The sequence below is a fragment of the Podarcis melisellensis genome (assembly GCF_964234715.1).
Source record: "Podarcis melisellensis genome assembly, chromosome: 11".
Taxonomy (NCBI): domain Eukaryota; kingdom Metazoa; phylum Chordata; class Lepidosauria; order Squamata; family Lacertidae; genus Podarcis; species Podarcis melisellensis.
This window is the reverse complement of record NC_138543.1, coordinates 25,451,319-25,477,117: the sequence shown is the minus strand read 5'-3', so window position 1 is coordinate 25,477,117 and position 25,799 is coordinate 25,451,319. Positions and strand designations below refer to the sequence as shown.

Here is a 25,799-nt window from a genome sequence, read left to right as displayed (position 1 = left end):
AATTGTAGTCTCAAAACATCTGGAGGGCTGAGGTTGAGGAAGCCTGGTATAAATTAACATAATGGTGTGGTGCATTAAAATAAGAGTAATCTTCAAAAACAAAACAAAAAAATCTTTCCGATATATGATTCCCAGTAATTTAAGTGGTCCATCGGCTGTTTTCTTTCTGGCAAGCATTTAAAGCAATATGATATCCAGAATAAGATCAGGTCCACAAAAAAACTTGGTGATGGACTCAACCAACACTTTTGCATGTGATGATTTCAGATTCTCAAGGGCTCACCTTGGACCAACCAGGCAAAAGTCTTCAAGCATACCTACCAGCCATGTGTTCTGGTCTACTAAGTGCTTAACAGCAATAAAGTGAAGGAGGCAATCAATCAGTCAGTCAGTCAGTCAGTCAGTCAGTCAGTCAGTCAATCAATCAATCAATCAATCAATCAATCAAATGCTGAGAATAGAAGCAAATGGGAAAATTGAAGGGCAGGAAGATGATTCAGTATTCCAGTTGTTTTTCTGATCCCTCACATAAATGGAGGTATCAAACAAGAAAGGACAAAGAGGGGTTGTTCTAAGCATGTGGAAGGGTGCTTTCTAAGAAGCAATATGAAGGTCATTTTGAAGGAGTCATTTAGAAGACACTTTTGGTTTTACAATCTGAAGCCAGTATAGATACCCTGCTTGTTTATATTGGAAAGCATGGATGGATCATGATGGTAAATGTGTGTGTGTGTTCACAGTGTCACTTGTCTCCTTGCAAGTAATGCTTCTCACACTTTTAGTGTGAAGACTAGCACAGTGAATGTCAAGTCATGTGTACCATTTGATTGCAATGATGGCAATTATTTGGTAAAGTCTTACGCAGCTGTGCTCAGTGACACCTATGCCATTGTACTGAATGGCTTCAAGCAGAAAACCCAAACTATGCAATTGCGTGCCCATTTTTTCCTAACAGCAAATCACCTTTATGCAATGGTGGCTGGTGGCCACTGAGATCACTAGGGTAAAAAGCAGAGAAGTCAATAGTAGGTGGCACCAAAGCCAATGAATACTGGATAAATATGTTAATTTCATTATATATTAGGCCTTAGAATTCTACAGAAGTGTTACAAAATCTAACAGGCTAATTATTATTATTATTATCTATTAAATTTGTATATTGCCCTAAAGCCGTAAATCTCAGGCCAGTTCACAACATTAAATCACAATATGAAAAACACAATATACATAATGGAAATAAAAGCAAAAATGAATCCATAATGCCCCCTCCCATAAAGCGTGTTCTCATTAAAAGAGAGCGCGTTTTGCAGATGGGGCCAAGCAAGACACCCTGTAGTTACCAGGCAGGTTAGGATTGAGGGATCTGGCAAGGATTGGTTGTTTGTGTTGCTGAGGTAAAATTGATGTTGCCAATTTGGGGGTGGGAACAGAGATTATTTAAACAGTGCCCACAGTGATCACCCGCCCGCCCTCCCTTGTTTTGGGCTTGTGCTTTGACCTTGTCATGGGGTCGTCTGCTTTGGGGCAGGGGCCCGGTAGGAATTTTGCCATCTGGCTGATTAGTGAGTGCCATTTGGTTTTTTGCCTACTGCGTAGCAAATTGTCACAACGTGTAAGGTTGGCGGTTAGGCATTGGTTTAAATTGGTTGGTGGAGGGGTATGGATTGGCTGGGCCTGCCCCTCCAATGCAGCTGCTGCAAGGGAATTCCGTTAAAGGAATTCAGGGGCTTACCATCCTTTCGTCCAAACCCCTGGAATCGGGTTTGGGCTGCGTAAGCCCCTGGGAGCATGCGGGGAGAAGCTGAGGGTCTGTGTCGCAGCTCCAGCTATCCCCGATCTTGTTTCCCCTCACTGGCTTTAGCTGGAATCCGGGAGTCAGTTCTGTCCCCAGGCGGGGGGGCAGATAGTCATAACCAATGCCTAAGCAACCACTCACATCTTGTATGTTTAATAAAGTTGTGGCCAAAATTATGCCAAAAACCTTAAACAAAAATTATGTGTGATGTGTGAGTTATTGGGGTAGGGGTGTTTTGGGGGACCTCAGCATTAAAAAGGCATCAAGTGTCAATCAGCCCAAAAGGCCTTGTTAAAAATGAATGTCTTTGCCTGGTGCCTAAAGGTGTATAATGAAGGTGGCAGCCAAAACTTCCTGGGGAGAGCATTCCACAAATGGGGAGCCACTGCAGAAAAGGCCAGTTCTTGTGTTTCCACCCTCTGGACCTCTCATGGAGGAGGCACATGAAAAGGGGTCTCAGAGGATGGGAAGGTTCATACGGAGAGAGGTGATCCTGATATGTGTTAATTTTCTATTTATGGCTTTTGGTGAAACGAAATTATTGTGTACAAAAACCTCAACAAAAGAAGTACTGGAAAAAAAGTTTTAATTTATTTTACAGGTTGTACAAGTAACAAAGAATTAACAACAACTCCTGTACACAAAATAATAATAATAAAAGCATCAGACAAGATGATCCTGACAGAATACATCTCAACAGTGCACACAAATGGGAGCTGGGTATGCTCAATAGCAGTAGTATTGTCCAGGAAGGCTGGTTTTGGCAAACTTGCTTCCTTTAGTATATACAGTTAAAACAATTGTGCTTTTGCCTATCCAGGGTAACAGTGCTCTTAAAAAGAAAGGGAAAAGGGGGGGGGGTGAAATTGCACCAAGATCCAGAGATATGTGTCCACCATCTCAATCTAATAGGAGAAACAGATAATGAGTGTCTGTTTCATAGAGCTCAATGTCTGATCCAGATATTGGAACCTTTTGGCCCAGGAAACCCACATGCAAATACTTGTTTGTAACTGTCCCCTCCCATTGGATTGGAGCACATATTTTTAAATTATAATGAAACTTTCCAGTCTTTTTAAAAGTCAATTGCCCCATTCTTTACCCCGCAACACACGTCATTTACAAAAAAAGAAAAAGGACCGGAGGTTTAGCAGTTGAGATACTGGAATATATACGGAAAGGCTAATTGTGAAATATATTAGGGGTGTGCAAGAAGGATGCCTTGGAGAGATTTTGAGCTTTACAGAAGCAAAGCAGGCTCTGTTCAAGGTGTCATGAATAAAAATAGGCACCCCTGAAGCATTTCACGGCACCTCAGCGATCCAAATGTCAAAAAATGCTGCAGACAAGCATCTGATAAAAACAAAAGTAATATCTCTAAGTGATGGGGAAATGGACAGCAGACACCATGGTGGGAAGGGGGCAGAGGAGGAGCTCTGCTATGAATGTCAAGTCAAGATTATAATCAGAGGGAGTGATTTTACCCCAAAAGTGAAAACTGTTTTGTTCATCTGCCCCCCAAAATAAATGCCACAGGTGCTTAACACAAAAGCCCCAGACCTATTCCCCTGGAATTTGGTCGGTTTCTTACCCAAAGGCAGCTTTCATATCTACAGTTTTCAGACCTATTGCCCTCAAGACACTAGCCTGGGAGATTAAGGGACTCATTTTTTACCTATCCTAAAACTATAAGAGAAATTCTTCTGAAATTTGGCAAGAGTAATACATTGAGAAGGGGCAATATTGTCTGAAAATTTCTTCCAATTCTGCCCTCCAAATGAAATAATACAGCTATCTCCTTTACAAAAGGAATTGTGCCCAGCACAAAAGCTCGAAAACCAATGTGCTAGTAATTTTGAAGGGTCTATCCACTCTGGAGGGACTTGCAAATTTCATCCACTGTCAAAATGAGTTGTAGCTGTTTTTAAATTTCCCAATAGTGAATTCAGTTGGTGGGGTGGAGGTGGTGGACTGGAACACCAGGTATTTGGGTGGTCCTTGAGCTGATGGTCCCTGGACTGTTTTCTGAAGGGCAAAACTGTTTTCTGAAGGGCAAAACTGTTTTCTGAAGGGCAAAACTGTTTTCTGAAGGGCAAAACGGAAACTTGTGGTCAGTGCACACACCACTATTTCTTGTATGAATAGATGTTATCTCATTGGATCACAGCCTACCTAAGCCTTGTAGGATCTAAGAGGCTGCATAATTTCCACACTTGCTGAAGGCAGTGGGTAACCAGTATTGAAAGTTGCCACAAAGCAGACTAATTCGAATCCTCGCTTTTATGGTCTTTCAAGGTATCAACTGTGCACATGCAAACAGAATACTAGCTGGCAATTGCATTCGTTTTCATTTAGCTCCATTACATCGTATTTCTTTTTCGTGGGACGTTATTCTGGCATTGTTGAAGAGAGAGACTCCAAACTCAATTGAAACGTTGAGTAGTCTTCACATTTTAGAAAGGGAATAAGAAGGAGAATCTCCTCAAAGGATAAACATGAATATATTATACATTTATCTTCATTAATCTGAGGAGCTCCAGAGCTCCAAACAAAAAGAAAAACACAAATTATAAAACACCGCTTTATGAATTACAAGTCTCCACAAGTAAAATTATCCGAATGAAAACAAATTCCCTTTCTTACTGTGCATTTCTAAAGAGACTGTTCCTACAGTTTTGCAGATTTTAACCACTGGGTATGTGTTGGAGATAGTGCTGGTCAATTATGATTCTCTATCACAGTAGCTGTGATACAAGCAACAAATAGATGTTATGGGAAGATTATGAAAACAAAGAAGCCATTTATTCCTTACCTGTATTTGAACACTTGTAATTTTTTGCAATGTGATGAGCAAATGTAAATCCCACTAACTGTAACCTTGCAAAAGTTTCTATAGGCTACCTTTTTGACTCTTTAAGTTCTAGGACAGCCTTTCCCATTCTGGTGCTTTCCAGGTTTTTTGGAATACAATTACCATCAGACCCAAGCAACAAGGTCATGCTGGCTGAGGCTGATGGGGGTTGTCATCCAAAACATTGTGGATGGCTACTCTAGGGCTTGATCTCAATGGGGAATGTAGATCTTAAATGGTGGTAGTTTTTACTACTCAAGAGAAGGGATATATAGTAAAAGCTCAAGGCAAAGACACAGGGCAGGATGTGATACGTTTTTTGCCAACATCCCATTGGTGAAATGCAGGGCTGCTGTCATCCAGGGAAAATTCCCAAATCTGTGCTCATGTAACTAAGAACAGAGTTCTGACAAAGAGAAAGAAGCTCATGATCTCTGCATAATATGCAAACAATGAAGGGGCTGGAGGACACAAAATGGTAGTATGCATAAAAAAGACAGTTGTGACATCCATATTTAAAATTACTGTCATTTTAGATTTTCAGTGAAACAAGACCTAAATGAAATGCTGAGCCAAACACTGCAACGTTGTATTTTAAGCAGACCATTCCATCATTTAAATCTTTACTAGCATCTTTTAAATCATCCTTATTCTTCATCTAAGTGCCTTTTCCCCCCACACTCTATGCACTTCTACTGAGAAGTAAGTCCAATTGTGCCCAGCGGTGTTTACTCTCAACTAAACTTGCATAGGATTGCAGCCTGATGGTGCAATCCCATACATGTCCCCTTGAATTCTTCCAAGGTGCATAGGACTGCCGCCTCATTCATTACATGAAAACCTTGCTTCTTCTTTTTTATGTAATATGATAGGCTTTCATCCACTTTCAATTCTATCTTTTCCTGTTGTGTTTATATTGGAAAACTGATATTTCCCTGAGATGCAAAACATAAAAGTGGTTTTGTTAACTAGTTTATTAGCCCTTTATAGACATGTGGAAATAGTCTAGATAAGGGGAGGAAAACATGACACAAAAGAATTAAGTAATAGGATTGAAGTTATGCCTGAGGATGAAAAAGGCACTAGTCTCAACTTCTTTAAGGTGATTGTGTGAAATCTAACACCTTTTATGGAAAATCAGTTTAGCTAGACTGCTCTAACATTACTCTATTTCAAAAGGAAACATGCCAACATTACTATTATGGTCATTAAGAAGCCTAAGAAATTTTTATTTTGGACTATTTTTGTGTATGTGTCATCCTAAACACCATACGTTTTCCAGTAATATCTTCGGAGTTTACAAAACCAATCCTTAAGCCTACACTTTCCTCAAAAAATGTTCTCTCTCTCTGCTATGGGCTCCCTTTTGTAAGGAAAAGTATGGTAAAAATTAATGATAACAATGGCGAAGCTCACTGCCTATGCTGCAAAAATCAACAAGCAGTATTTTACTATTCATAGATTCCTGTGGGCAGGGGAAATCACATTCCTTTATGGGTTTATCCGTTTCATCCAATGTATGAATATCCTGATGAGAAAAGAGGCAGAATGCCACTGAATATGCACTCTAGGAAAAGGAAAAGAGAAGGCTTTTGCCTTCATGTCTTGTTTGTGGACATCTGGTTGGCCACTGCAGCAAAAAGGATGCTGGACTAGGTATAGACTTGTTGGCCTGGTAGGTTCCTGCAGATTATTCCATGCATTTGGGAATGGCATAATCAGCCCACCCTTCCTTCTACACAGCATTGTATCACTCTCTTCAAGCATTGGTCTGAACACATAAGGGTTAAAAGAGTAGTGAGATGCACATAGGCTACACTCCCTTTGTCTCGAGGTCCCTCTCAGACTATTATGCACTGAGCACTAAAACCTGTGCAGGTCCTGTCTGTTCCTTTAAATACACTAAATCTGTGAAGGTCATATGAATGTGTGTGAAAAGGCTCTGAATATCTGAAAAGGGCTAATATGAAGATTTATTCTCCATTTGTTTTTCTTCTGTTTTCTTCTTCTTCTGCTTCTATATGGCAGAAATCTGCAGGTGAAACCACATGAGAGAACCACTGGTTGTTCCCCCAGCATGCATTTCTGAAGTCACTCCATCAATTGTGCTTTTATACTCTAGATTTACAGCCATTCTGTTTACAACCCTTTCTGTTCATACAAAACCATTAATAATTCTCATTGTCTGCTGTCTCAGAACAAAAAACACAGCCCCATATAGAAAGTGGAGCTTCAAAGAAGTGAAAAGGCAAGGGAACTCGTCAGTGGTATTTTCACATATTGCTCATCAGGATGCTATAGAACGGGAATAATGCACATATTGTCCAGCACTATGAAGAATCTGCATTTTAAAAGTGGTTTTGTAAACTAAAAACAAAATCCACTATGCCAACTAAACTATACAGACTTTGACATTTCAATTATATTTATAATTTACATTAATTCTGATTAAATATCTTGATTCAAGAATATTATGGTCATAGTCTGTTTTTTTAAAAAGGGAAAACATCTGTTTCAGATTTTCAAGGCATATATAAAAAGCAAAGTCAAGTTAAGGAATTTGTCCTTCAAACAAAATCTAGACACCAAGTTAGCAGTAAACAAATAAACAAAAAAAATGACTGAAAACAGTTTCTAAAGCAGCACAGCAACAAGTACTAAATTTTACACGTTTTCATCATTTGAAGGAAAACAAATGTACATCTATTACAAAATCAGCATAATCTTTGGTACCAAATGTAAGGGCACCTGCTTGTTAACAATATCATCTTCATAACAAAAATCTTGCCTTAAAGACAGCTCAAAACATCAGATTGTTTAAAAGTGCTAACTTTCAATTTAGCTTCTGTTAAGTTTGTACTTTAGGCCAGACTAAATGTTACGATAGACACACTTTCAGGAAAAAAAGTATGTTTAAACTAACTTCTGTTTTGAAGAAAAAGCAACTTTGGGATCTGGAACACACACCTATATCAGGACAGTAGCCTGTGGAAAATTCCTTGCCCTTCCTGCGATTTGTCTCCCAAAGATAAAAATGTACACTCTATACAAGTTTGTACACACCGTGTATTTCGTATGGCGTTTTCCTAAATACATTTAGGAGCCATCAGCAGCTGGAGAAGAGGTTAGCAGAAAAAGTACCGTATTTTTGCTCTATAAGACTCACTTTTTCCCTCCTAAAAAGTAAGGGGAAATGTGTGTGCGTCTTACGGAGCGAATGCAGGCTGCGCAGCTATCACAGAAGCCAGAACAGCAAGAGGGATTGCTGCTTTCACCGCGCAGCGATCCCTCTTGCTGTTCCGGCTTCTGAGATTCAGAATATTTTTTTTCTTGTTTTCCTCCTCCAAAAACTAGGCGCGTCTTGTGGTCTGGTGCATCTTATAGAGCGCAAAATACGGTAGTTTGGAGCCCCGATGTGGAATGTGTCACCAGTCCAGATTCTGACTACACAGCTGCTTTTTGTTCAGAAGTTTGAGCACACTTTTGTCGTGTGTTTATTGTAACATGCAGTTCACCCTAAAAGAAGCACCTAAAAGCAGTTGGGAGATCCTAAGCTTTTTTCAACAAGTCATACCATCCAGAACAACCTAGTGATATGACCCTCCCCACTCCCATTTCCCATACACGTCCCGACATCGCCTTCACCAGCAGAACATGTTCCTAGCAGTGGCTGGTGCTGAGATATGGGGCTGCGGGGGCAAAACCTGATGACTGGCTCTATGTGTTACAGCAGCAGCAAGTTGTCATGTGGAGGCAACTTCAGCTGTGATGCGTAAGCTGAGCAATAAGATGCAATGAAGATTTTGTTTAAAAAATAAGATCTTCTAAGACCACTTCTTGAAGATTAATTAAAATGTTCATAGTATTATCTTGTCAAAATCCCTTAAGGGGCTCCAATACCCAAACACCATAGAAAATGAATGACAATTTTAAAAACAGGGAGGAAAAAGAGAAAGGTTATAATACATAGCCAGGGACGGCCCCAGCTGAAGGTATTTTGCTTGATGTTTGGTGATGTTATCCACTGCTCTGCCAATTCTGCCTTGATTGTTGCTGCCAAATGCAAAGTATTTCCTTCAGGGCAGACCCCACCTCTCGGGTATTTCGTTACACGCTGCCAGACTTTGTGTTGGCAAATGAGCAGCAAATGGACTATTTGCTTCTTTAACAGGTGATGAATGCATCGTTGGATCTTGTAAACACTACTGATTTTATACATTCAAGCTTTGCTCTTAGAGAAAGTGGCACTTACTCGAACCATTGCACTCAAGATTTAGCACTTCAACAAGTAAAAATGTTCGCTGGTACGGGAGTTCCGGTCCACTTCCTTGTTCTCCAATGGCTTGGTACAGCGCACAGGGATAAATCCACTGTTTTGATCCCACTGCTCTTCCATAAAATCTGCATGGCGAAGCCCAGATCCGGCACTTCTCCTAGTCCTCAACTTGTGCTTTATTGCTGCGCACACCGCCCCGTCGTCAATTTAAGTGCTCCTCTGTTATGCAACATACTTAAAGTTTTAAATTCTAATGGCATCCTATGTGGGCTGGCATTAGAAAAAAATCGATACTTTAAGTCATCATAATAATGATATTTGACTGGCTTGCCATTTATATCCTTCGGGAAGGGCCAGAATCCATAGAGATGAATTTCGTCACAGAACCTTGTAGCAAGTGTGTACATGAGGAGTCCTGTGCTAGGTCGCTTGATGAAAACCTTGTTGGTCAGCCAATAACTGTAAGGGAAGTGAAAAACAAGAGATGCACATTCGATTATTCGGATATCTTGTTTCCACTTCAGCATGCACAACTCTCTCTCTCAAATAAAATAAATAAAATTGTAACAACATTGAATGCATTTTGATAATTACAAATATTGTAATCACCATGGAGATGAAAGTCCCATCCTATTTCTGTGGCCCATCCCATCCTATTTCTGCATTAATTTGATTTTTAATTTTTTAAAAATAATTAAACCTATTAATGATGTATTGTTAAACATAGTTCCTTTTAGGAAACACGCTTGCAAATGTGTTTTCTATTAGAGTAAACTTTGTGTTGTTGTTTTTAAAAAAGAGCATTTTGATACAGTTTTTGAGCTGAGAACTGCATTGGAACATTTGAGAAGTGAGAAAGCTGGTAGATAACAAAAGTTCTATCCAAATAGTAGCTGAGAAGGTGCAGAACAGGTCAATCCATATTGAAATCTAGAAAGACTGAATTACTCACACATCACTAGTGGAAAAGTCCAGGAGGAGTATACGCTTTGCAGGTACACAGTTCAAGTATAAAGGCCACTTACCTCCCAAGCATATTACTATTTTAGCTTCTTTGTTGATTGGCATTCTATTTCTTTTCCTGGGGGTGAGGCATAACACCTCCATATTTTTCTCCCACACGCACAACCCAACAAACCATCAGAATCAATTATGACTATACAGTGGTACCTCGGGTTACAGACGCTTCAGGTTACAGACGCTTCAGGTTACAGACTCTGCTAACCCAGAAATAATACTTCTGGTTAAGAACTTTGCTTCAGGATGAGAACAGAAATTGCGCGGAAGCGGTGGTGGGAGGCCCCATTAGCTAAAGTGGTACCTCAGGTTAAGAACAGTTTCAGGTTAAGAACAGACCTCCGGAACGAATTAAGTTCTTAACCTGAGGTACCACTGTACATCTTGCTAAGTATGGATATGAGATCAACAGATCAACTGGGCTAACTTACAATATCAGCAACAGTTTGTACCCAACGGCTGCATGAGCTGAAGATACCTTGTCGTTTTGTCCCTTGCAGTCCTGTGTGGCCCTGAAAACATTCTTCCCAGAGCTGCAGGACCTTCCTGAACAAGCTATGTGGCAGAGGGCTGCAGTGTGAAGGGGGAATTGCCCATAATCAGGTGCAGAAATGTTGCACCAGTAAAGCGGGCACTTGTGATACAATATATGCCTTGTACATTATTGCTATCATCATCATTATTTGGGTGAATGATATTTTCAAAGCAGTGAGTAAACACAGAGATTGAATTTGAGCCTTCTGTTGCTCAGCGGAGGAAAAGTGGAGGGGCAGAAAGAATCCGGAGTGAGCCTCCTTCCAGCTCAAGTGACCAGCTGACAGTGGCAACTGTCAATCAGGTGCTGTGTATGTATGCGATGAACCAGTTGCAACTTTTGAGATATGTGACTGGCTCTAGCATCTCTTTATAGCAACCATGCCTCCAGCCCCAAATTGAATCAGAACCACCTTGTGGGAATTCCTTGCAGATGACCACAGTACAACAACAGTCAGGTTGTCTATCCACAGCAGTGACCAGAGGAGGAATGATGGCTAGAAACACCAGGGTGCATCTGCAGCAGCACAACTGGATGTTTTCATCTGCCTCAACTGCAACAAAACATGTCTCTTCCACAGGGCCGGATTTAGGTTTGATGAGGCCCTAAGCTACTGAAGATAATGGAGTCCTTTATATGTCCAGCTGTCCTTTGTCAACAACAAATTGTCATTTTTGTGTGTGTTGAACGTATGCTATATGGTAATTTACGGACCTAATAGGTTCATACACAACACAAAACACTGTAACCTCCAACAGTTTGACTTCACCCCAAAGGTGTACCCCTCCATTGTCTCCCAAGACAGACCAAAGCCAACTGGGTGAAGAAGGGTGTTAACCCTTCCCCCACTGTTTTCATGTGCAAATAATTTCTCCTACTACTCATTTTGGAGAAATGTACAGTCATACCTCATGTTATGTTTGCTTCATGATATGTTTTTTTCAGGTTGCGTCCCATGGTGACCCGGAAGTACTGGAAAGGGTTACTTCTGGGTTTCACCACTCGCGCATGAGCAGATGCGCAAAATGATGTCACGTGCATGTGCAGAAGCGACGAGTCACAACCCGCGTGTGCGCAGACGCGCCGCTGTGAGTTGCGTTCTGCTAATGTTGCGAATGGGCCTCCGGAACGAATCCTGTTCGCAACCAGAGGTACCACTGTATGTGGATGCAGTATGGGTTCCCCAATAAGGCAAATAGCTGCCTGGGGGAAGAGGGGCATAAAGGTGGCAAGGAGATTGGATTTACCCACCCATCCTGTTGTGCTGCAATGCAGTCCATCATTACCCTCCACCATGCTACTTAGAAAACAACAACTCTTAAGGGTGATCAGTTCACAAATCTGTAATTCCTTGCTTAGTTTAGAATGATCAGTCCAGAACTCAGAACCAGCCTTTTGCTCATGCCATTCCCACTCTATGAAGGCTTAAGCACATGGAAATGTATTTGTGCAAAATAGAAACGATCAAACAGGATTATCTCTTTTGTTAATGCTGCGCCTCAGCCCTTCTCTGGTTTTCAGCAAAATCTCCTTCTGAATATAGCTGAATTTAGCAACATTTTTTTTTTTTTTTTTTTAAATCTGTTTTGCCAGGCTTAGCTTTGGCTGTCATCAGTCACATGTTGGGCAGGTTTTTCCCCCTCTTCCAAAGCCTACATTAGTTGTGATTTGAAACCTCTAAAAAGCAAATGTTGAAGCAACAGTAGCAGACCTGGGGAGGGGATGGAATATGTGAAGCATTTGCTAATTTTAGAGTTATTTTCTTGTCTGTTAAGAGGGGGAGGAGGGAGGGAGAATCCTGACTCGCAGCAAATCCTTCAGTAGATAATTAAGGGCCACTTTTCTGGTATGCTATGAATAAACCTAAAAGAAATGTAGTCTGAAAACAGGCACTGAGCCAAAACACTTGTCTTACCGAAGTTTGATTTTTATTCAAGCTTCTTACCATTTCACAAGTTCAACCAGGAGCTCTTTTGTTGTTGTTAGAAGCAGAATATGAGACACATAAAGCTATACATATTTTGGTTCCAGACTAGGCTCTGGACGCTTCCAGCCAGGAATTTATTCTGCAATCTCAGCAGCTCATGTATACAGGTTTTGTGGCATCATCGTCATCAAAATGCCAGGCACAACTCTTTTTTTAATCCGGATTTTCCCTTACTGTGAAAAATCCAATTTGTAAAAAAAAGAAAAATCTATTATGTTGCCATAGTCACTGCTGGTGTGGGAACTCATTACTGGGGGGGAAAGCCCCCACCTCATTTTGGGGGCAGGATATGTGTGTGGCGATGTTTTGAGGGGTGTTCTCTAGAACTGTCCCCTACTCCCATTTGTTCACCATCAAATCACAGCCTATCCATTTGGTTTAGTTAGCCCCCGATACTAAATGATGTGAGTGTGACTCCAAATTGTCTATTTGACACCTACTTCCACCGATTGCTGCAATGTAATGGCACCTCCGAATTTCAACAACCTAGTTCAAAGGAGGATTTCCACACAGTAAATGTGGGTAACTGATGGTTGCCTCAAGGTCTGTAATCACAGTACATACACTGGCCTTAAAAAAGTTATTGTATGGGGGTTTTCTGGAAGACTAATTTTGTCGCCCCCTGTTTTTGTGGGGGAAATGTGTGATTGTCAACTGTTACGGGGTCCTTCAAGGTATTCTTGGGGACTTTTATACTGCCTCTCTGCTCCCCCAAAATTAAACAGCAGATAAATATAGCCAGATATCAAGCGTGTACAAAACCTCCATAGAAATGGGTCTTGAAGGGCCAAAACTTCAAGCCTCCGCTTTGTCCATTGTGAAAAATGATACCTACGAGGTGGTAATAGTTGCCTGTTTCTGGTGATCTTTTTTTTTTAAGTACACATGCACAGGTACAGAAATAACATGTGCATTGGTACCTTGGTTCCCAAACGGTTTAGTTGACGAACAAATAGGCTCCCGAATGCCGCAAACCCAGAAGTAAGTGTTCTGGTTTGTTCCGGCTGTCGGCATTGTTTCCGGGGCCAATCAGCCAATCAGAAGCTGCACCTTGGTTTTCGAAGGTTTTGCAAGTCGAATGGACTTTCAGAACGGATTGAGTCCGGGAACTGTATACATGTCCAGAATGGGAGAAGGTGGAGGAGCAACAAAGTAACAGAGTAAAGACAAACAGTCAAGCTCCCCCTACTGGTGCGGATGGCAAACAGCAAAATAGCAGTGAACGCCAAGGAATGAGAAGAATGGACTGTGTGGATGCAAACACAGCAGTTGTACACACGGGGGGGGGGGGGGGATAGATCTGAACAACCCATTTGCTATATAAAGCTCATGTCAGGAAGCGCTCCTCCAACACTGGGAGGAAACTCTGTTGGCAATTGTTCCTTAGTCCTACTAAAAGAGTTGAATAAAAGCACAGAAATAATGAAATAACAGCTGCATATATTTGAGACATTGTCACTTCACCACTGTGTGCAGAAACACTAAAAGTGTTAGAGAAATAGATTGCAGGCTTCTATAAATGTCCTGCTTAGACAGACGTTCTGATCATCATGTGCCTATAGTACAGAGCTCCTTCTTTGGCTGTTGGGGATGGAACAATGGTCCCTCTTTCAACAGGCATTGTGTGGGGCAGGAGAACGTCATGCCAGCACTGGCTGCCCACTGTACTGAACCTGCATTCAACCCTGAGCAAGGAAATAAAGAGCAGCAAGGAAATGGAACTCTGGATCCCAAGCCAGGCATTTAATTCTCAAGCAGAAGTTGCTTTGGGAACGATCAGCTTTAGCCAGCAGAAACTAGAATCTTGTGATGGCTGTAGTTTTTTTTTGTAACATGAACAGTCTCAGCTTTCCAGGAATGCAGTAGAATATGTTTCTATGGCTCAAATAACCCTGGCATTCATATCACAGGGAAAGAAGAAATAACCCAACCTCATTTTGCATTGTAGTCAAGCAATTTACAAAAGTGGAGTTGGTCCCATGGAGCTGAAGCAACTTTAAAATGAAAGGTGAAGATGGCACACTCACACGCACTGTCCCATATACAGAAGTTTGGGTTTATCGGCTGGAAGTTGGTATCAGCTTCCTTCTACATGAATCTCATAGAGCATCTGGGATTTGCCAGATGCACTGCCTTGCCTTGGGCTAGCTTCCTTGGTTAGGCTGGTGCCAATGCCCAGTTTTCTTTGCTTGGACCTATGCCTAGAGTGAACATCTGCTGAGCTTTTTATTCTGGACTAGATTTCTAGTGCCTACTGCAAATTCAGATTTGCTATGCTGGCATATGCTTAGCACAACCAGTTCCAGTTTTTATTGGGTGCTTGCGAAAGAAAATCCTTGTCAGTAGGCCCTCCTAGTCAACATTTTGCCCACAGAACTTCCAAAAACAAGACAATGCCTTTGAGAATGGACAAAATGTTTTCTCGTTTGCTTAAAAAAGTTATAGGACTGCCAAGTGCCAACCAATACCAACCCAATAACCTAGCAATAAGTCCTGGCTCATGGTGTCCACATGGGGAGACACAAAGACCTAACTGGAGAAAGTATAGAGTGGAAGAAAGTGAGGCAGAGAAAGTCTCTATTTTTGGCTACCAACAGCCTTATGGCTCAGCTTCAGGATTTTCCAAGAAGCAGCTGCTTCTACAAACACCAGTCACCTTGTTCTTGCCAGGGAGTGGTGGTTGCAGATCAGGGCGGCCTGCCCCTGGGCCGAAGCAGCCTTCTGGGCCCTGCACAGCTGGCAGATGATGTCATTTCCTCCTTGGCTGCAGGGGCTGTCAGAGCCCACCCATGGCTTGAGCCAATTGTTGGTGGGCCAAGGGGGCGTGGCCTGGGAAGCAGACCAGAGGGGAGACTTCCCCCCTCTGTTTTCAGTCTTTTCTACAACTCCTGATTGTGGGTGATTTTTAATAAATACGAAGAAATATCGGTTTGATTATTTTTTTAATAAAATTATGAATTGTTATTTGGGACATCATTGAAATGCCCTTATGAGATCAGAAATGTGTTGTCATTGAAATGTGCATTGTTCATGTTTATTTACTGGTGTAACTGACCATTTATCTTGTATATTGTGAGCTGCCATGAACACAATTTCCTTATAAAAGGGGGGTGAGACTTTTAGGGCTTGCGCAAGGGGATTTTCCTTTCTTCTCCTACTCCTTGTAGTCCTTCATGCCTCCTCAAAGGTGCTCTGGAAGGTGCCCCAACCCTCCAGGGCAGATTTGTGGCTGCATGGGAAAGAGAGAATGGAAATGTGTTCCACAAATGGAATGGTATTCAACTAAAACAGACTTAGAACAGACCCACTGAAATTGATAGGTCTAATGTAATCACATTCACTCATTAAAATATATGAGTGGGTGGCACACATGATGAACGAAATTTGGATTTTCTTGAAATGAATGCAGATGCATGCTGGCTCATCGCATCTGTGCCTGCTTGCTTCACACTACCCTTTTCTCCACTTGGCTATGTACCTGTATACACAAATGCGTGAAGAAATTCAGTAGTTTTAGTTGACCCTTAGAAAATAAGAGGGGAAATGAACAAACAAAAGACACATTTCCCACATTCTGCACAAGTCTTGATGTGGTGATATTAAGCCAAAAGGCAGAACCAAAAATAACGGCTGGGTACTTTATAAATGAGAAAGGAGCTCAGGCTCAATCTCAATTTCTATAAATCTAGGACACCTTGAAATTCACAGTGAAATTTTGCAGCTTCTAACCATCTCAGAGAGAATCCAAGTGCATCCAAGTAACAAAAATGACTTGAGGCATTTAACCTGCAGTTTAGAACTTAAATCCCTTTCCAGAGGCTGAATTTGTAATTAATCAGTCAATAACACATCTCATCCCAGTAAATCCCTGGCTTCCAGTTTCTGCTTAAATGATTTTAAAACTGACCTGTGGGTTTATTTGGCTTCTATGATTTGTTCCTAGATCATGCAACTGAACCGGTTAGTGAACAGCATTGCTGCCTAAGAGATCAGTCAAATCTGATTATTGGAAAATTGCTTAACCAGAAAAGTAATTGTTTGATTAATAGTCTGCTTGCACTGTTTCTGTCCTATGGGTGAGTAAATTCAGGTAATTCTTGGTCATTAAGAAATCCTGACATGGCAGTGTTTCTTTGAAGACACAGATTCTACTTATAGAAATCCTTCCCACCACAATTACCAAGACAATGACCCAACAGGAATTGGGGGTTGGGAGGGGGAAAGAAGCAGTTTGAGGCCTCAGTGGACATAAATTTTAACAGGCATGGACCAAGCACTTTAGAATTATCTGATAAAATGTCCCATTTAAAATCTCCTGTGCATGTGATCCAGCAATTGTTTTATCTGCACATTAGCTACTGACATGCACACACACAAGAGGCTGTCCGCCATGCAGTTCCCAATCCTTGCTGACCATCTGTTAACAAGATGCATGAGAGTATATCTGGATGAGAACAATCTGGATTGTGTTGGGGAGGGAAGTAAAGGGCGCACATTATGCATGCCTTTAAATGGCTTCACAGCTGTTCATTACACATGTGTTATTTTCTCATAATGAAAGCAGTATTTTTGGAGCAGATCCTTTGAGAAAAATGATGGAAATGGTGTCATCTGTGAAAACTATGATTAGTAACAAAACTAAGTTTTCCAAGTCTTAAACATGGACACCACATTGAATCCGTCTGTGTAAATGCAGTGGTGTGAAGGAGGAAGTGGGGCCATCTCACTTGCAAGAACTTGCAGGTCTACCTCAAGCAGATCTACTCTAGGCCCGCCATTTTTTGCCAGTTGTTATTGCCCATATGGCTGATATGATGAAGGATCAGGTTGGTGTGGCTGAAGCCATTGTAAGCTGTCTTCTATCTATGAAACTTAGGGGAAACATAGCCACTTGTACACAAATGGCTTTCCTTGTTGGTTGGCAACCACCATAAACATAGCCCACCTCGTACATCCTTGGATTACTGTACAAGCTGGGGAATGTCGGGTCATTATTGGAAGGCACTGGGTCTGGTCCCTGCCTTAAACATAAGACTATCAAGGAACAAAAGGAAGAATATAAACATAATAAATAAAAAAGAAAACTATCAGGAAAAGATAAAACAATCCAGCCTATTCATACAAAATAAGTAACAGCATTTGCTCAGCAATGATTTCACACTGATCTCACACCATTTCTATTTTTCTGGGTCTGGCAGTTTGAAGACCCTGATAACACATCAATTCATCAATCACCACAGAATGTACTTGTCATTTTGTCACAATTTGTTAATCTACTCAATGGACCTCAAGTAGTGCATTAAGTAATATAATTGACATCTGTCACTGCACAAGCCTCATTTTGTCTTTGATCTCATTTTCCCCAGGGGGAAAGACGTTTTTGGAAGAGTTTTCTTTATGTTATCCAAAGCTTGCTTACTCAAGATTAAGAGTGATATCCAACAAAGTTTTACTCAGAGCAGACCCACTGAAATTAATGGACCTAACTTAGTCATGTTCATTTATTTCAGTGGGTCTATTCTAGGTAAGCTACTAACATGGGTTTGAAACTGCGGGAGGCAGTGGAAGACAAGAGTGCCTGGCGTGCTCTGGTCCATGGGGTCACAAAGAGTCAGACACGACTAAACGACTAAACAACAACAATTCTAGGTAAAGTTTAGTTTAGTGTTTCTCAAACTCGGGTCATCAGCTGTTGGACTAAAACTCCCATTATCCCTATCTAGCAGTACCAGTAGTCATGGTTGATGGGAGTTGTAGTCCAACAACAACTGGAGACCCAAGTTGAAGAAGCACTGGCTTTAGTTGAATACAACCCCTTGTCCCCTTAACTTCAAGTAAGTGTGCTCAGGATTGCACTGAAGGAATTTGTAGTGTTGCAGGCATGTCAAAGCAGGCATTCCTTCCACTTCAGGACTATTCTGCTGGCTAACAATGGAGGACTGGCAACCACAGCTTACTGCTGCTCAGGCCTAGTGGAGATTTGTATCACCTTATCCCTTCACCAACAATAAACACTGGGAAAGTTAGGGTTCCTGCTGCTGATCCAAAGACATGGCAGAATTATCTCACCTTTGAAGAAGATGCCTGTTGCAGCACTATTTGAGTCACTACTCTGAGCCAGCCTCCTTTTAATAACACTGCCCAAAAGTAACCTTTTGAGGCCTTAAGGCTTCCTTATGTGCCTCCAATTTTAAAGCCTTTTTGAGCAATCAGAAGTTTATGAAAATAACTGACGCAAACCAACAATACACAATGAAAATACGTACTTCTCTTCCAGGAGGAATTCCCATTCCCATTGTCAACTTCACTTACATTCTGACATGAGTCTAAGGTGATTCTTTGAAAGGTGAGATAGTTTGCCAAACTGCTACACACCACCGCAGGGCCAAGGGTGGGCGGCCGGAAAGATTCTCTGCCCTGTGTTTAAGCACTGGGAAGCAAATCACTCAGCACCATGCAGGTGCATAGATGCTCACTTGATAGGTGTCCTTGCTGATGTCAAGGAAAGAAAAGGACTTCTTTCAGGGATGCTAAGTACCTGTCTCTACTCTGTCCTCTGAGCACTTATGGTAAGTGCAGAAATTCTCATCTGGCTTTAATTGTCTCAAAGTGCTGGCTTGAGATCCCAATTAAGGAAACTTCTCAATGTTGCACATGCCTTCACTGAATGCAACTTGTGTATTTTTGCATATAAATAACACGTGAACAATACAAAGGAAGAAACAGACTCCGCTGTGCCATACAGAATATCCAGAACCAGAAGAAGGGAATGAATAAGCTGTGATCCACCATTAATGTGCCCGACACTATATGCAAGAATAAGGTAAAAACCTAACTTATAATGACCCCGGAGCAGCCCCACCAAACGGAGTGGGAACTATTTCCCAGAATAGGACTGTAAGGAAGACAAGGTTAAATATGCAGCCTGGACTATTTATCATCTGAAGTCTTATTCTTAGGAACTGATAGCACCGATTTATCCTGAGCATAGAAGATTGAAAATATCAGGCTCTAATGCCACAGGTTGGCTGAATGCGCCACATGTTGATGTTATTTCTGGGAAACACAAATGTCTCAGCGTGTCAAACAACTGCCATATGATATTTAAAAGAAGATGAAAAAGATACCAACAGTCCTCTACTAGTTTTCAAAACTATCTAGTTCCAGCATCTCAAAAGGATGCCAAATTCATGTAAATTGAACTGATGCTGTGCCTTCAATATATACAAATCTGTGTATGTAACCATATGATCCGTATATGATCAAGTAATCATTATGTACAACTTAGCAAAGGTAAAGGTACCCCTAGGGTTATAGCGCTCATCTCGCTCTATAGGCCAAGGGAGCCGGCATTTGTCTGCAGACAGATTCCAGGTCATGTGGCCAGCATGACTAAGCCACTTCTGGCAAACCAGAGCAACACACGGAAACGCCATTTACCTTCCTGCTGGAGCGGTACCTATTTATCTACTTGCACTTTGGCACACTTTCGAACTGCTAGGTGGGCAGGAGCTGGGACCGAGCAATGGGAGCTCACCCCATCGTGGGGATTCAAACTGCTGACCTTCTGATCAGCAAGCCCTAGGCTGTGTGGTTTAGACCACATGCCAACCACCAACCACAACTTAGAACTGATGTATAATAGATGCCCATTTTATATGCAAACAGTTTGTTTTATGAAAAAAATTAGGTACTCCACCTCAGACTTGACTATGGTTGACTCTAGAATTTTGTATCAGTCTTTATCAAATATTCAGAAATATAAGCAAGCCGATCATTCATTATCTAAGGGGAGAACTGAACCTGGTTGATGCGGTGGCACTGTGGTCTAAACCACTGAGCCTAGGGTTTGCCGATCAGAAGGTCAGCAGTTCGAATCCCTGCGACGGGGTGAGCTCCCATTGCTCAATCCCAGCTCCTGCCAACCTAGCAGTGTGTCAAAGTGCAAGTAGATACATAGGTACTGTTCCAGCGGGAAGGAAAACGGCGTTTCCGTGTGCTGCTCTGGTTTGCCAGAAGTGGCTTAGTCATGCTGGCCACATGACCCAGAAGCTGTCTGTGGACAAACGCCGGCTCCCTTGGCCAATAAAGCGAGATGAGCGCCGCAACCCCAGAATCGTCCACGACTTGACCTAACGGTCAGGAGTACCTTTACCTTTTACCTCTCTCTGTAATGCATGCTGTGACATCACCACTTGTTCTATATCACTGCCTGCTTTTGCCTGGGGGTATGGAAAAGCATGTAAAATCACACCACAGAGTGCCTAAATATTTTGAAGAGGAAGGCAGATAACTCAGTTTGAGCACTCATGTTTCAAGCGTAATGCCTAGTTCCTCCCTAAAATGACAAATGAACCCATAATATTCCTCTGGACAGAAAAGATTAATGGGAAAGAATGCATTATCAATACAGCCTGCAGCAGTTAACAGGGAAGCAAGGAAAATGCAAACAAATACCAAGGAGAAAGTTTAGACACTTTTCTTCCCCTTCAAGAAAAAATATCCTGAGTCCAAGCTCTGTTGGTGAGATTTCATATGCAAAACACCGAATGACTGATGTGAATTTGAATTATGTTAGATGGGTGCTGGTGAAGTAAAATAGATATTGCTCACACTGCCATTATTGACTAGATTTGTTCTGACTAATCTAGAGCAATGCTTTGCAATATGATTCACCTTTAGGACTATTCAGATACTGCAAAATCTGGCATGGCACATGAGAGAAGAGAAAATTTTGAGCTGTGCTGAGGTTTTGACCGATTTTTCCCCCCTAGCAATTTGCATGGGGAAGTCCTAAACATACATCACCCTAAAAAGAGGGGAATATAAATTTGTTAGAAATTCTCCAAATTGCGTTTACCTGTTTTAATGTTTTAAGGTGGGCGAGATGGGTGAATTTGTGTGTGTGTGTGTGTTATATCTGGCTCTGCAGACGCACCAGAAGCTCATACTTTCTGGGAACGCATTCCTCACAAGAGGATCTGTGGAAAAGTGGAAAAGCTTCCCTTGGTAGCAATGCAAATATATTTGTTTAAGTTTAAAACAGGAGGTAAGGAATCCTAAAATTTAAGAGTAAGCACAGTCCTTTGTGTAGCCAAAATAGCACCATCTACACATAACAGGCAGCCATGAGAAGGTTTGGGGAAGCAGCCAATTTTAGAGAAATGCTGGTTAAATATTCAATGCCCAAAATGTACATTTATGCAACATAATCCAGAGAGACAATGCATCATGCCACACCATTTCTGATTCAAGAAGTAGACATTCCTGAAACATAACTTTCCACCTTATTACACTGAAGTCCCATGCTTGCATTGTTACTTCCTATTTAACAACTGACATGTAAGAGTCAGATTAGATGTTATTGGCAGTTGTAGATGAGGAACATGTAGATTGGTCAGCTGCGTATTAGAAGGGTAAATAAATTTAAGGAACTGTGGGGGAGATGCTTGTAAAAGCAAATATTCACAGCCATAAGAAATCAGCTCAGCACAACAGTATTTAAGGAGTGTCAAAACGTTTAGAAGGTCTACCATGGACTTTCTAGCAATCCCCAACCCATGTCAACCTGGTCCTCTTCAGAGGATTATGTTTGATGAGAAATGTTGAACAATCAATCAATCAATCAATCAATCATCAATCAATCAATCAATCAATATGGGGTCCAAATAACCGTGATACTAGTCCTGTGTGATCAATGGCACTATGGGCTTGCATTTCTCTTAACAGCAGCACTTATGTCACATGGCAAACCACTTTTGAACCAAATGTGACTTTCAAAAGTTATTTATGACGTGCCATGCAGATCTCTTCAATAGGAAAAAAAATCAATGCCTAAAGCAGCTTTTGGATCCCAGCCTAAGTATATTTCAAATATTGCAGAAGGTTTTATAAACCAGTGCATTCCTTAAAAGCTGATTCATCCTTTCCTCAAATCCCTCCCCAAATCCCACTTTTGTTGTGAATCCGTTGGCACAGCCCCTCCCTCCCCAGTTCCCATGCCCTACTATAACTAAACCTAAGCACATGCAGTTGAAATAAACACATCTGCTTTCTGCTGTTTATCCATGCCTCCCTTTCTTGTTTATTCCTGCTTCTTTTGTTTTCTCTTTGTTAAATTATAGGGGCGGGAAACCTTTTTCAGCACATGAGCCACATCCCCCCCCCCCAGGCAACTTTCTGGGCACCTGTCAGTGGTGCCAGAGGCAACAGTGTGCAGAGCCATGAATATAACTTTGACCTTTGTATAGTAGACGGGTTTCTGCACACAATCAGAGACCCCTCCCCACCCTCTATCTAAGCAAGCAAGGATAATTGTCAGAGTTCAAGGAAACATTCCAGCCAGCCAATGATGCTCAAGGAGGACATGAAGCAAAGTGAAAGGTGTGGCCAGGAGAAAGGCAGTGTGTTGAGGGAGGGAGTGTGGCCAGACAGAGATGCCTGAAGGTTTGGATCTGGCCAAGGGCCTGAGGTTCCCCTGGTTTCTAGATTGTTAGGCCCTGACTGCAGGTTCCATTCTTGTAAAACAACAATGCACAGTCATGGTACAATATAAAGCAGTGTTTCCTAAACTTGGGTCTCCAGCTGTTTTTGGACTACAACTCCCATCATCCCTAGCTAGCAAGACCAGTGGTCAGGGATGGTGGGAAGTGTAGTCCAGAAACAGTTGGAAGTTTGATAAACACGGATAAAAAGGAAGGGGAATAATCAACATACCCATACTTGCTGTTTTAAAAATGACCCCAAAGTGATTTTTGTTGAAAGTAGCAATTTGTGAGTAGCAGAAGCAGTTTAGCTAGATATACAAATAACTATCCACAGAATGAAACTGTCTATACATCTGCAATTTGATTGTGTTTAGACATGCGGAAGAGCTCTGTGTGCCTGGAATTTGCTCCCCCCTTTTTTTTACCAGCTTCTCAGTACAGTGGTACCTCGGGTTACAGGCGCTTCAGGTTACAGACTCCGCTAACCCAGAAATAGTACCTCAGGTTAAGAACTTTGCTTCAGTATGAGAACAGAAATCGCGTGGCGGCGGCATGGCGGAAACAGGAGGCCCCATTAGCTAAAGTGGTACCTCAGGTTAAGAACGGTTTCAGGTTAAGTACGGACCTCTGGAACGAATTAAGTTCTTAACCCGAGGTACCACTATATCGTATCTGGAGTTACTGGCTTGGTGGACCCAGTTCCAGAAAGTCCACCACCACACACTCCATATATGCAGCTCACTATCATGGTCTTTGGTTCAGGTCCAGATAATGTGTCACCCAAGTGACGGTTTCAGCAGCCAGTGTGTGCCAAACTGCACCATATGAATGTGTCAGTATAATGTCAACATATGAGCATAAGCTAAAGAGCATTCTCAAGTAGGTAACATAAAATAAGACAAACAGCTGTTTTATGCAAGGTAAAAACACACTGTAATAAAGGGAGATAAGAGTCAAACATTCAATCTTCCTTTAATGACAAGTTCCACTCAGTGAATCAATACTACCTCCTCCTCCTCCTTCCCACTTTGACCTCAGTCAATGCTAAGTGTTTCTGCTAAATATTGCAGGAACAACAAGATTCCTGTTTGTAAAGCAGATATTGAATGAAAAGGCCATTAGTATGGCCTTTAATTTTATGTCCCCTGTTCTCCTACAGAACAAGAAGCTTCAGCTACTGCAGCTTTACAGCCAATTAGAACATGTAGCACAATCCTATGTCTGCTTAGGAGGAAGTCAGTCGTTACTAGAAAGTAAACCCCTTTGAAATCAATGGGTTTATTTTTGAATAAGTGTGCTCATCAGAACTGTGGCCTAAGCAGAGCTGGGCCAAGGTATTTTGCTGCAAGTCAGTATGGCATTTCTCTCTGTTCCACATGACTAAGGCAGCTGGACTGGCAGCTGAATCTTAACTGAACACTGGCGGTTAGTTATGGGCCAATCAATTTCAGTTTCTCAGTTTCCCACCCTTAAATTCAGATTTCCACATTTCCACTTCAGTTTGCAATCTTTTTTGGAGGGAACCACCCCCCCAAGTCCTAATGAAAACGTGGCAGCATTTAATGCAGATTTCTCCTAATATACTCATTTTTGTATGCAGTTTTGTCTAATATGCACAAATGTGCAAAACAATTTCCCCTTATATAATGCATTTTATATGTTATTTCATTTTCAAAAAAACCCCCACAAATTTTATATAGGTCATTTTCACTAATATATGCATTCATATGCACTCTTTAATATATGCATTTTTGTACACATTACATAGCTGAAGAATACCGCATTGCAATATTCAGAGAAGAGCACATTTCAAAAGAAGGCTGTGCTTCAGAAAATGTAAATTAGGCAGATTTGTCTATAAATGCACACTGATTTGAATTTCACCCTTATTCCTCCTTGTGGTTGTGTAATGTAAGCAAGTCACATAAAGTCAGCTAGATACTTTCTTCTCTGTATTTATTTATATTGCTGTGTTGCGATACACTGGATTTTAGTTTTGTTTACTGGGTTCTTTGTGAGGAAGAGCATGTTAGCAATAATTCAAAATAAATAAATACCAAGATAAATGAGCTGTGTTGTAAGACAATCGTATGTATGGACAATTCAAAGTTCTCCACTAACACGTGAATGTTCCTTTTTATTCTAGTGACATAGCACAATACTAACTCCACTTAATTCACTGTTAGGACAAGATTTCAGTTTTCATGGTTCCTCTGAAATTATTTTTAGATACATGTACCTTAAGGTTGCCTTCTAGTATGCATGAACATGTCATTCCACAATGGTTAGATGTGCCTCTATTTCTCTGCCAAGCACTAAGAGTCATCAGTTATGCCTTTTAGACAGCAATCTAATAGCAATTAAGAGATTAGTTGTGAAACAGTTCAGCAATGATCTACACCAATCATTTTCACACTTTCTAGCATAATGGACAGGAGACAAAAATAGACTTATTCCTAGCCCAGAAATTTCTTCTCCAGCATATTGTTTCACTTAGTTTAAAACTACTTTTGTAAACTCTTGCTGGCTTAGGATCTTGCCTGGTAATCTTTGCTTCAACAAACAAAACAATGCTATATTGTTTTTAACACTTAATTGGGAGCTGCCCTGAGTGGCTGGGGAAACTCAGCCAGATGGGCAGGGTATAAATAAATTATTATTATTATTATTATTATTATTATTATTATTATTATTATTGACTGGAGTGTTGCTAATGATCTTGCAGAGATATTAAGAGGGGAAAGCGAGAATAGGAGTTGAAATAATTTTGATTCGAGCAGACTCATTCACTCTGGTTGACTCATGCTGCAACCTCTGACCTAGAAACCTACTGTACTTTTTACTGCTGAAC

The 25,799-nt window shown here is 41.3% G+C and overlaps 1 protein-coding gene across 1 annotated transcript in view; it reads right to left on the bottom strand.

The window, feature by feature from the left end:
- Nucleotides 1-3,011: 3,011 nt before the first annotated feature.
- ST8SIA4 (ST8 alpha-N-acetyl-neuraminide alpha-2,8-sialyltransferase 4) overlaps nt 3,012-25,799 on the bottom strand; it is an 88,987-nt gene continuing 66,199 nt past the window's right edge. Inside the window, exon 5 of the mRNA XM_081930736.1 lies at nt 3,012-9,381. Within this exon, the coding sequence (XP_081786862.1) occupies nt 9,099-9,381 (283 nt within the window). The 3' untranslated portion in view covers nt 3,012-9,098. The remainder of the gene's footprint in view (nt 9,382-25,799) is intronic.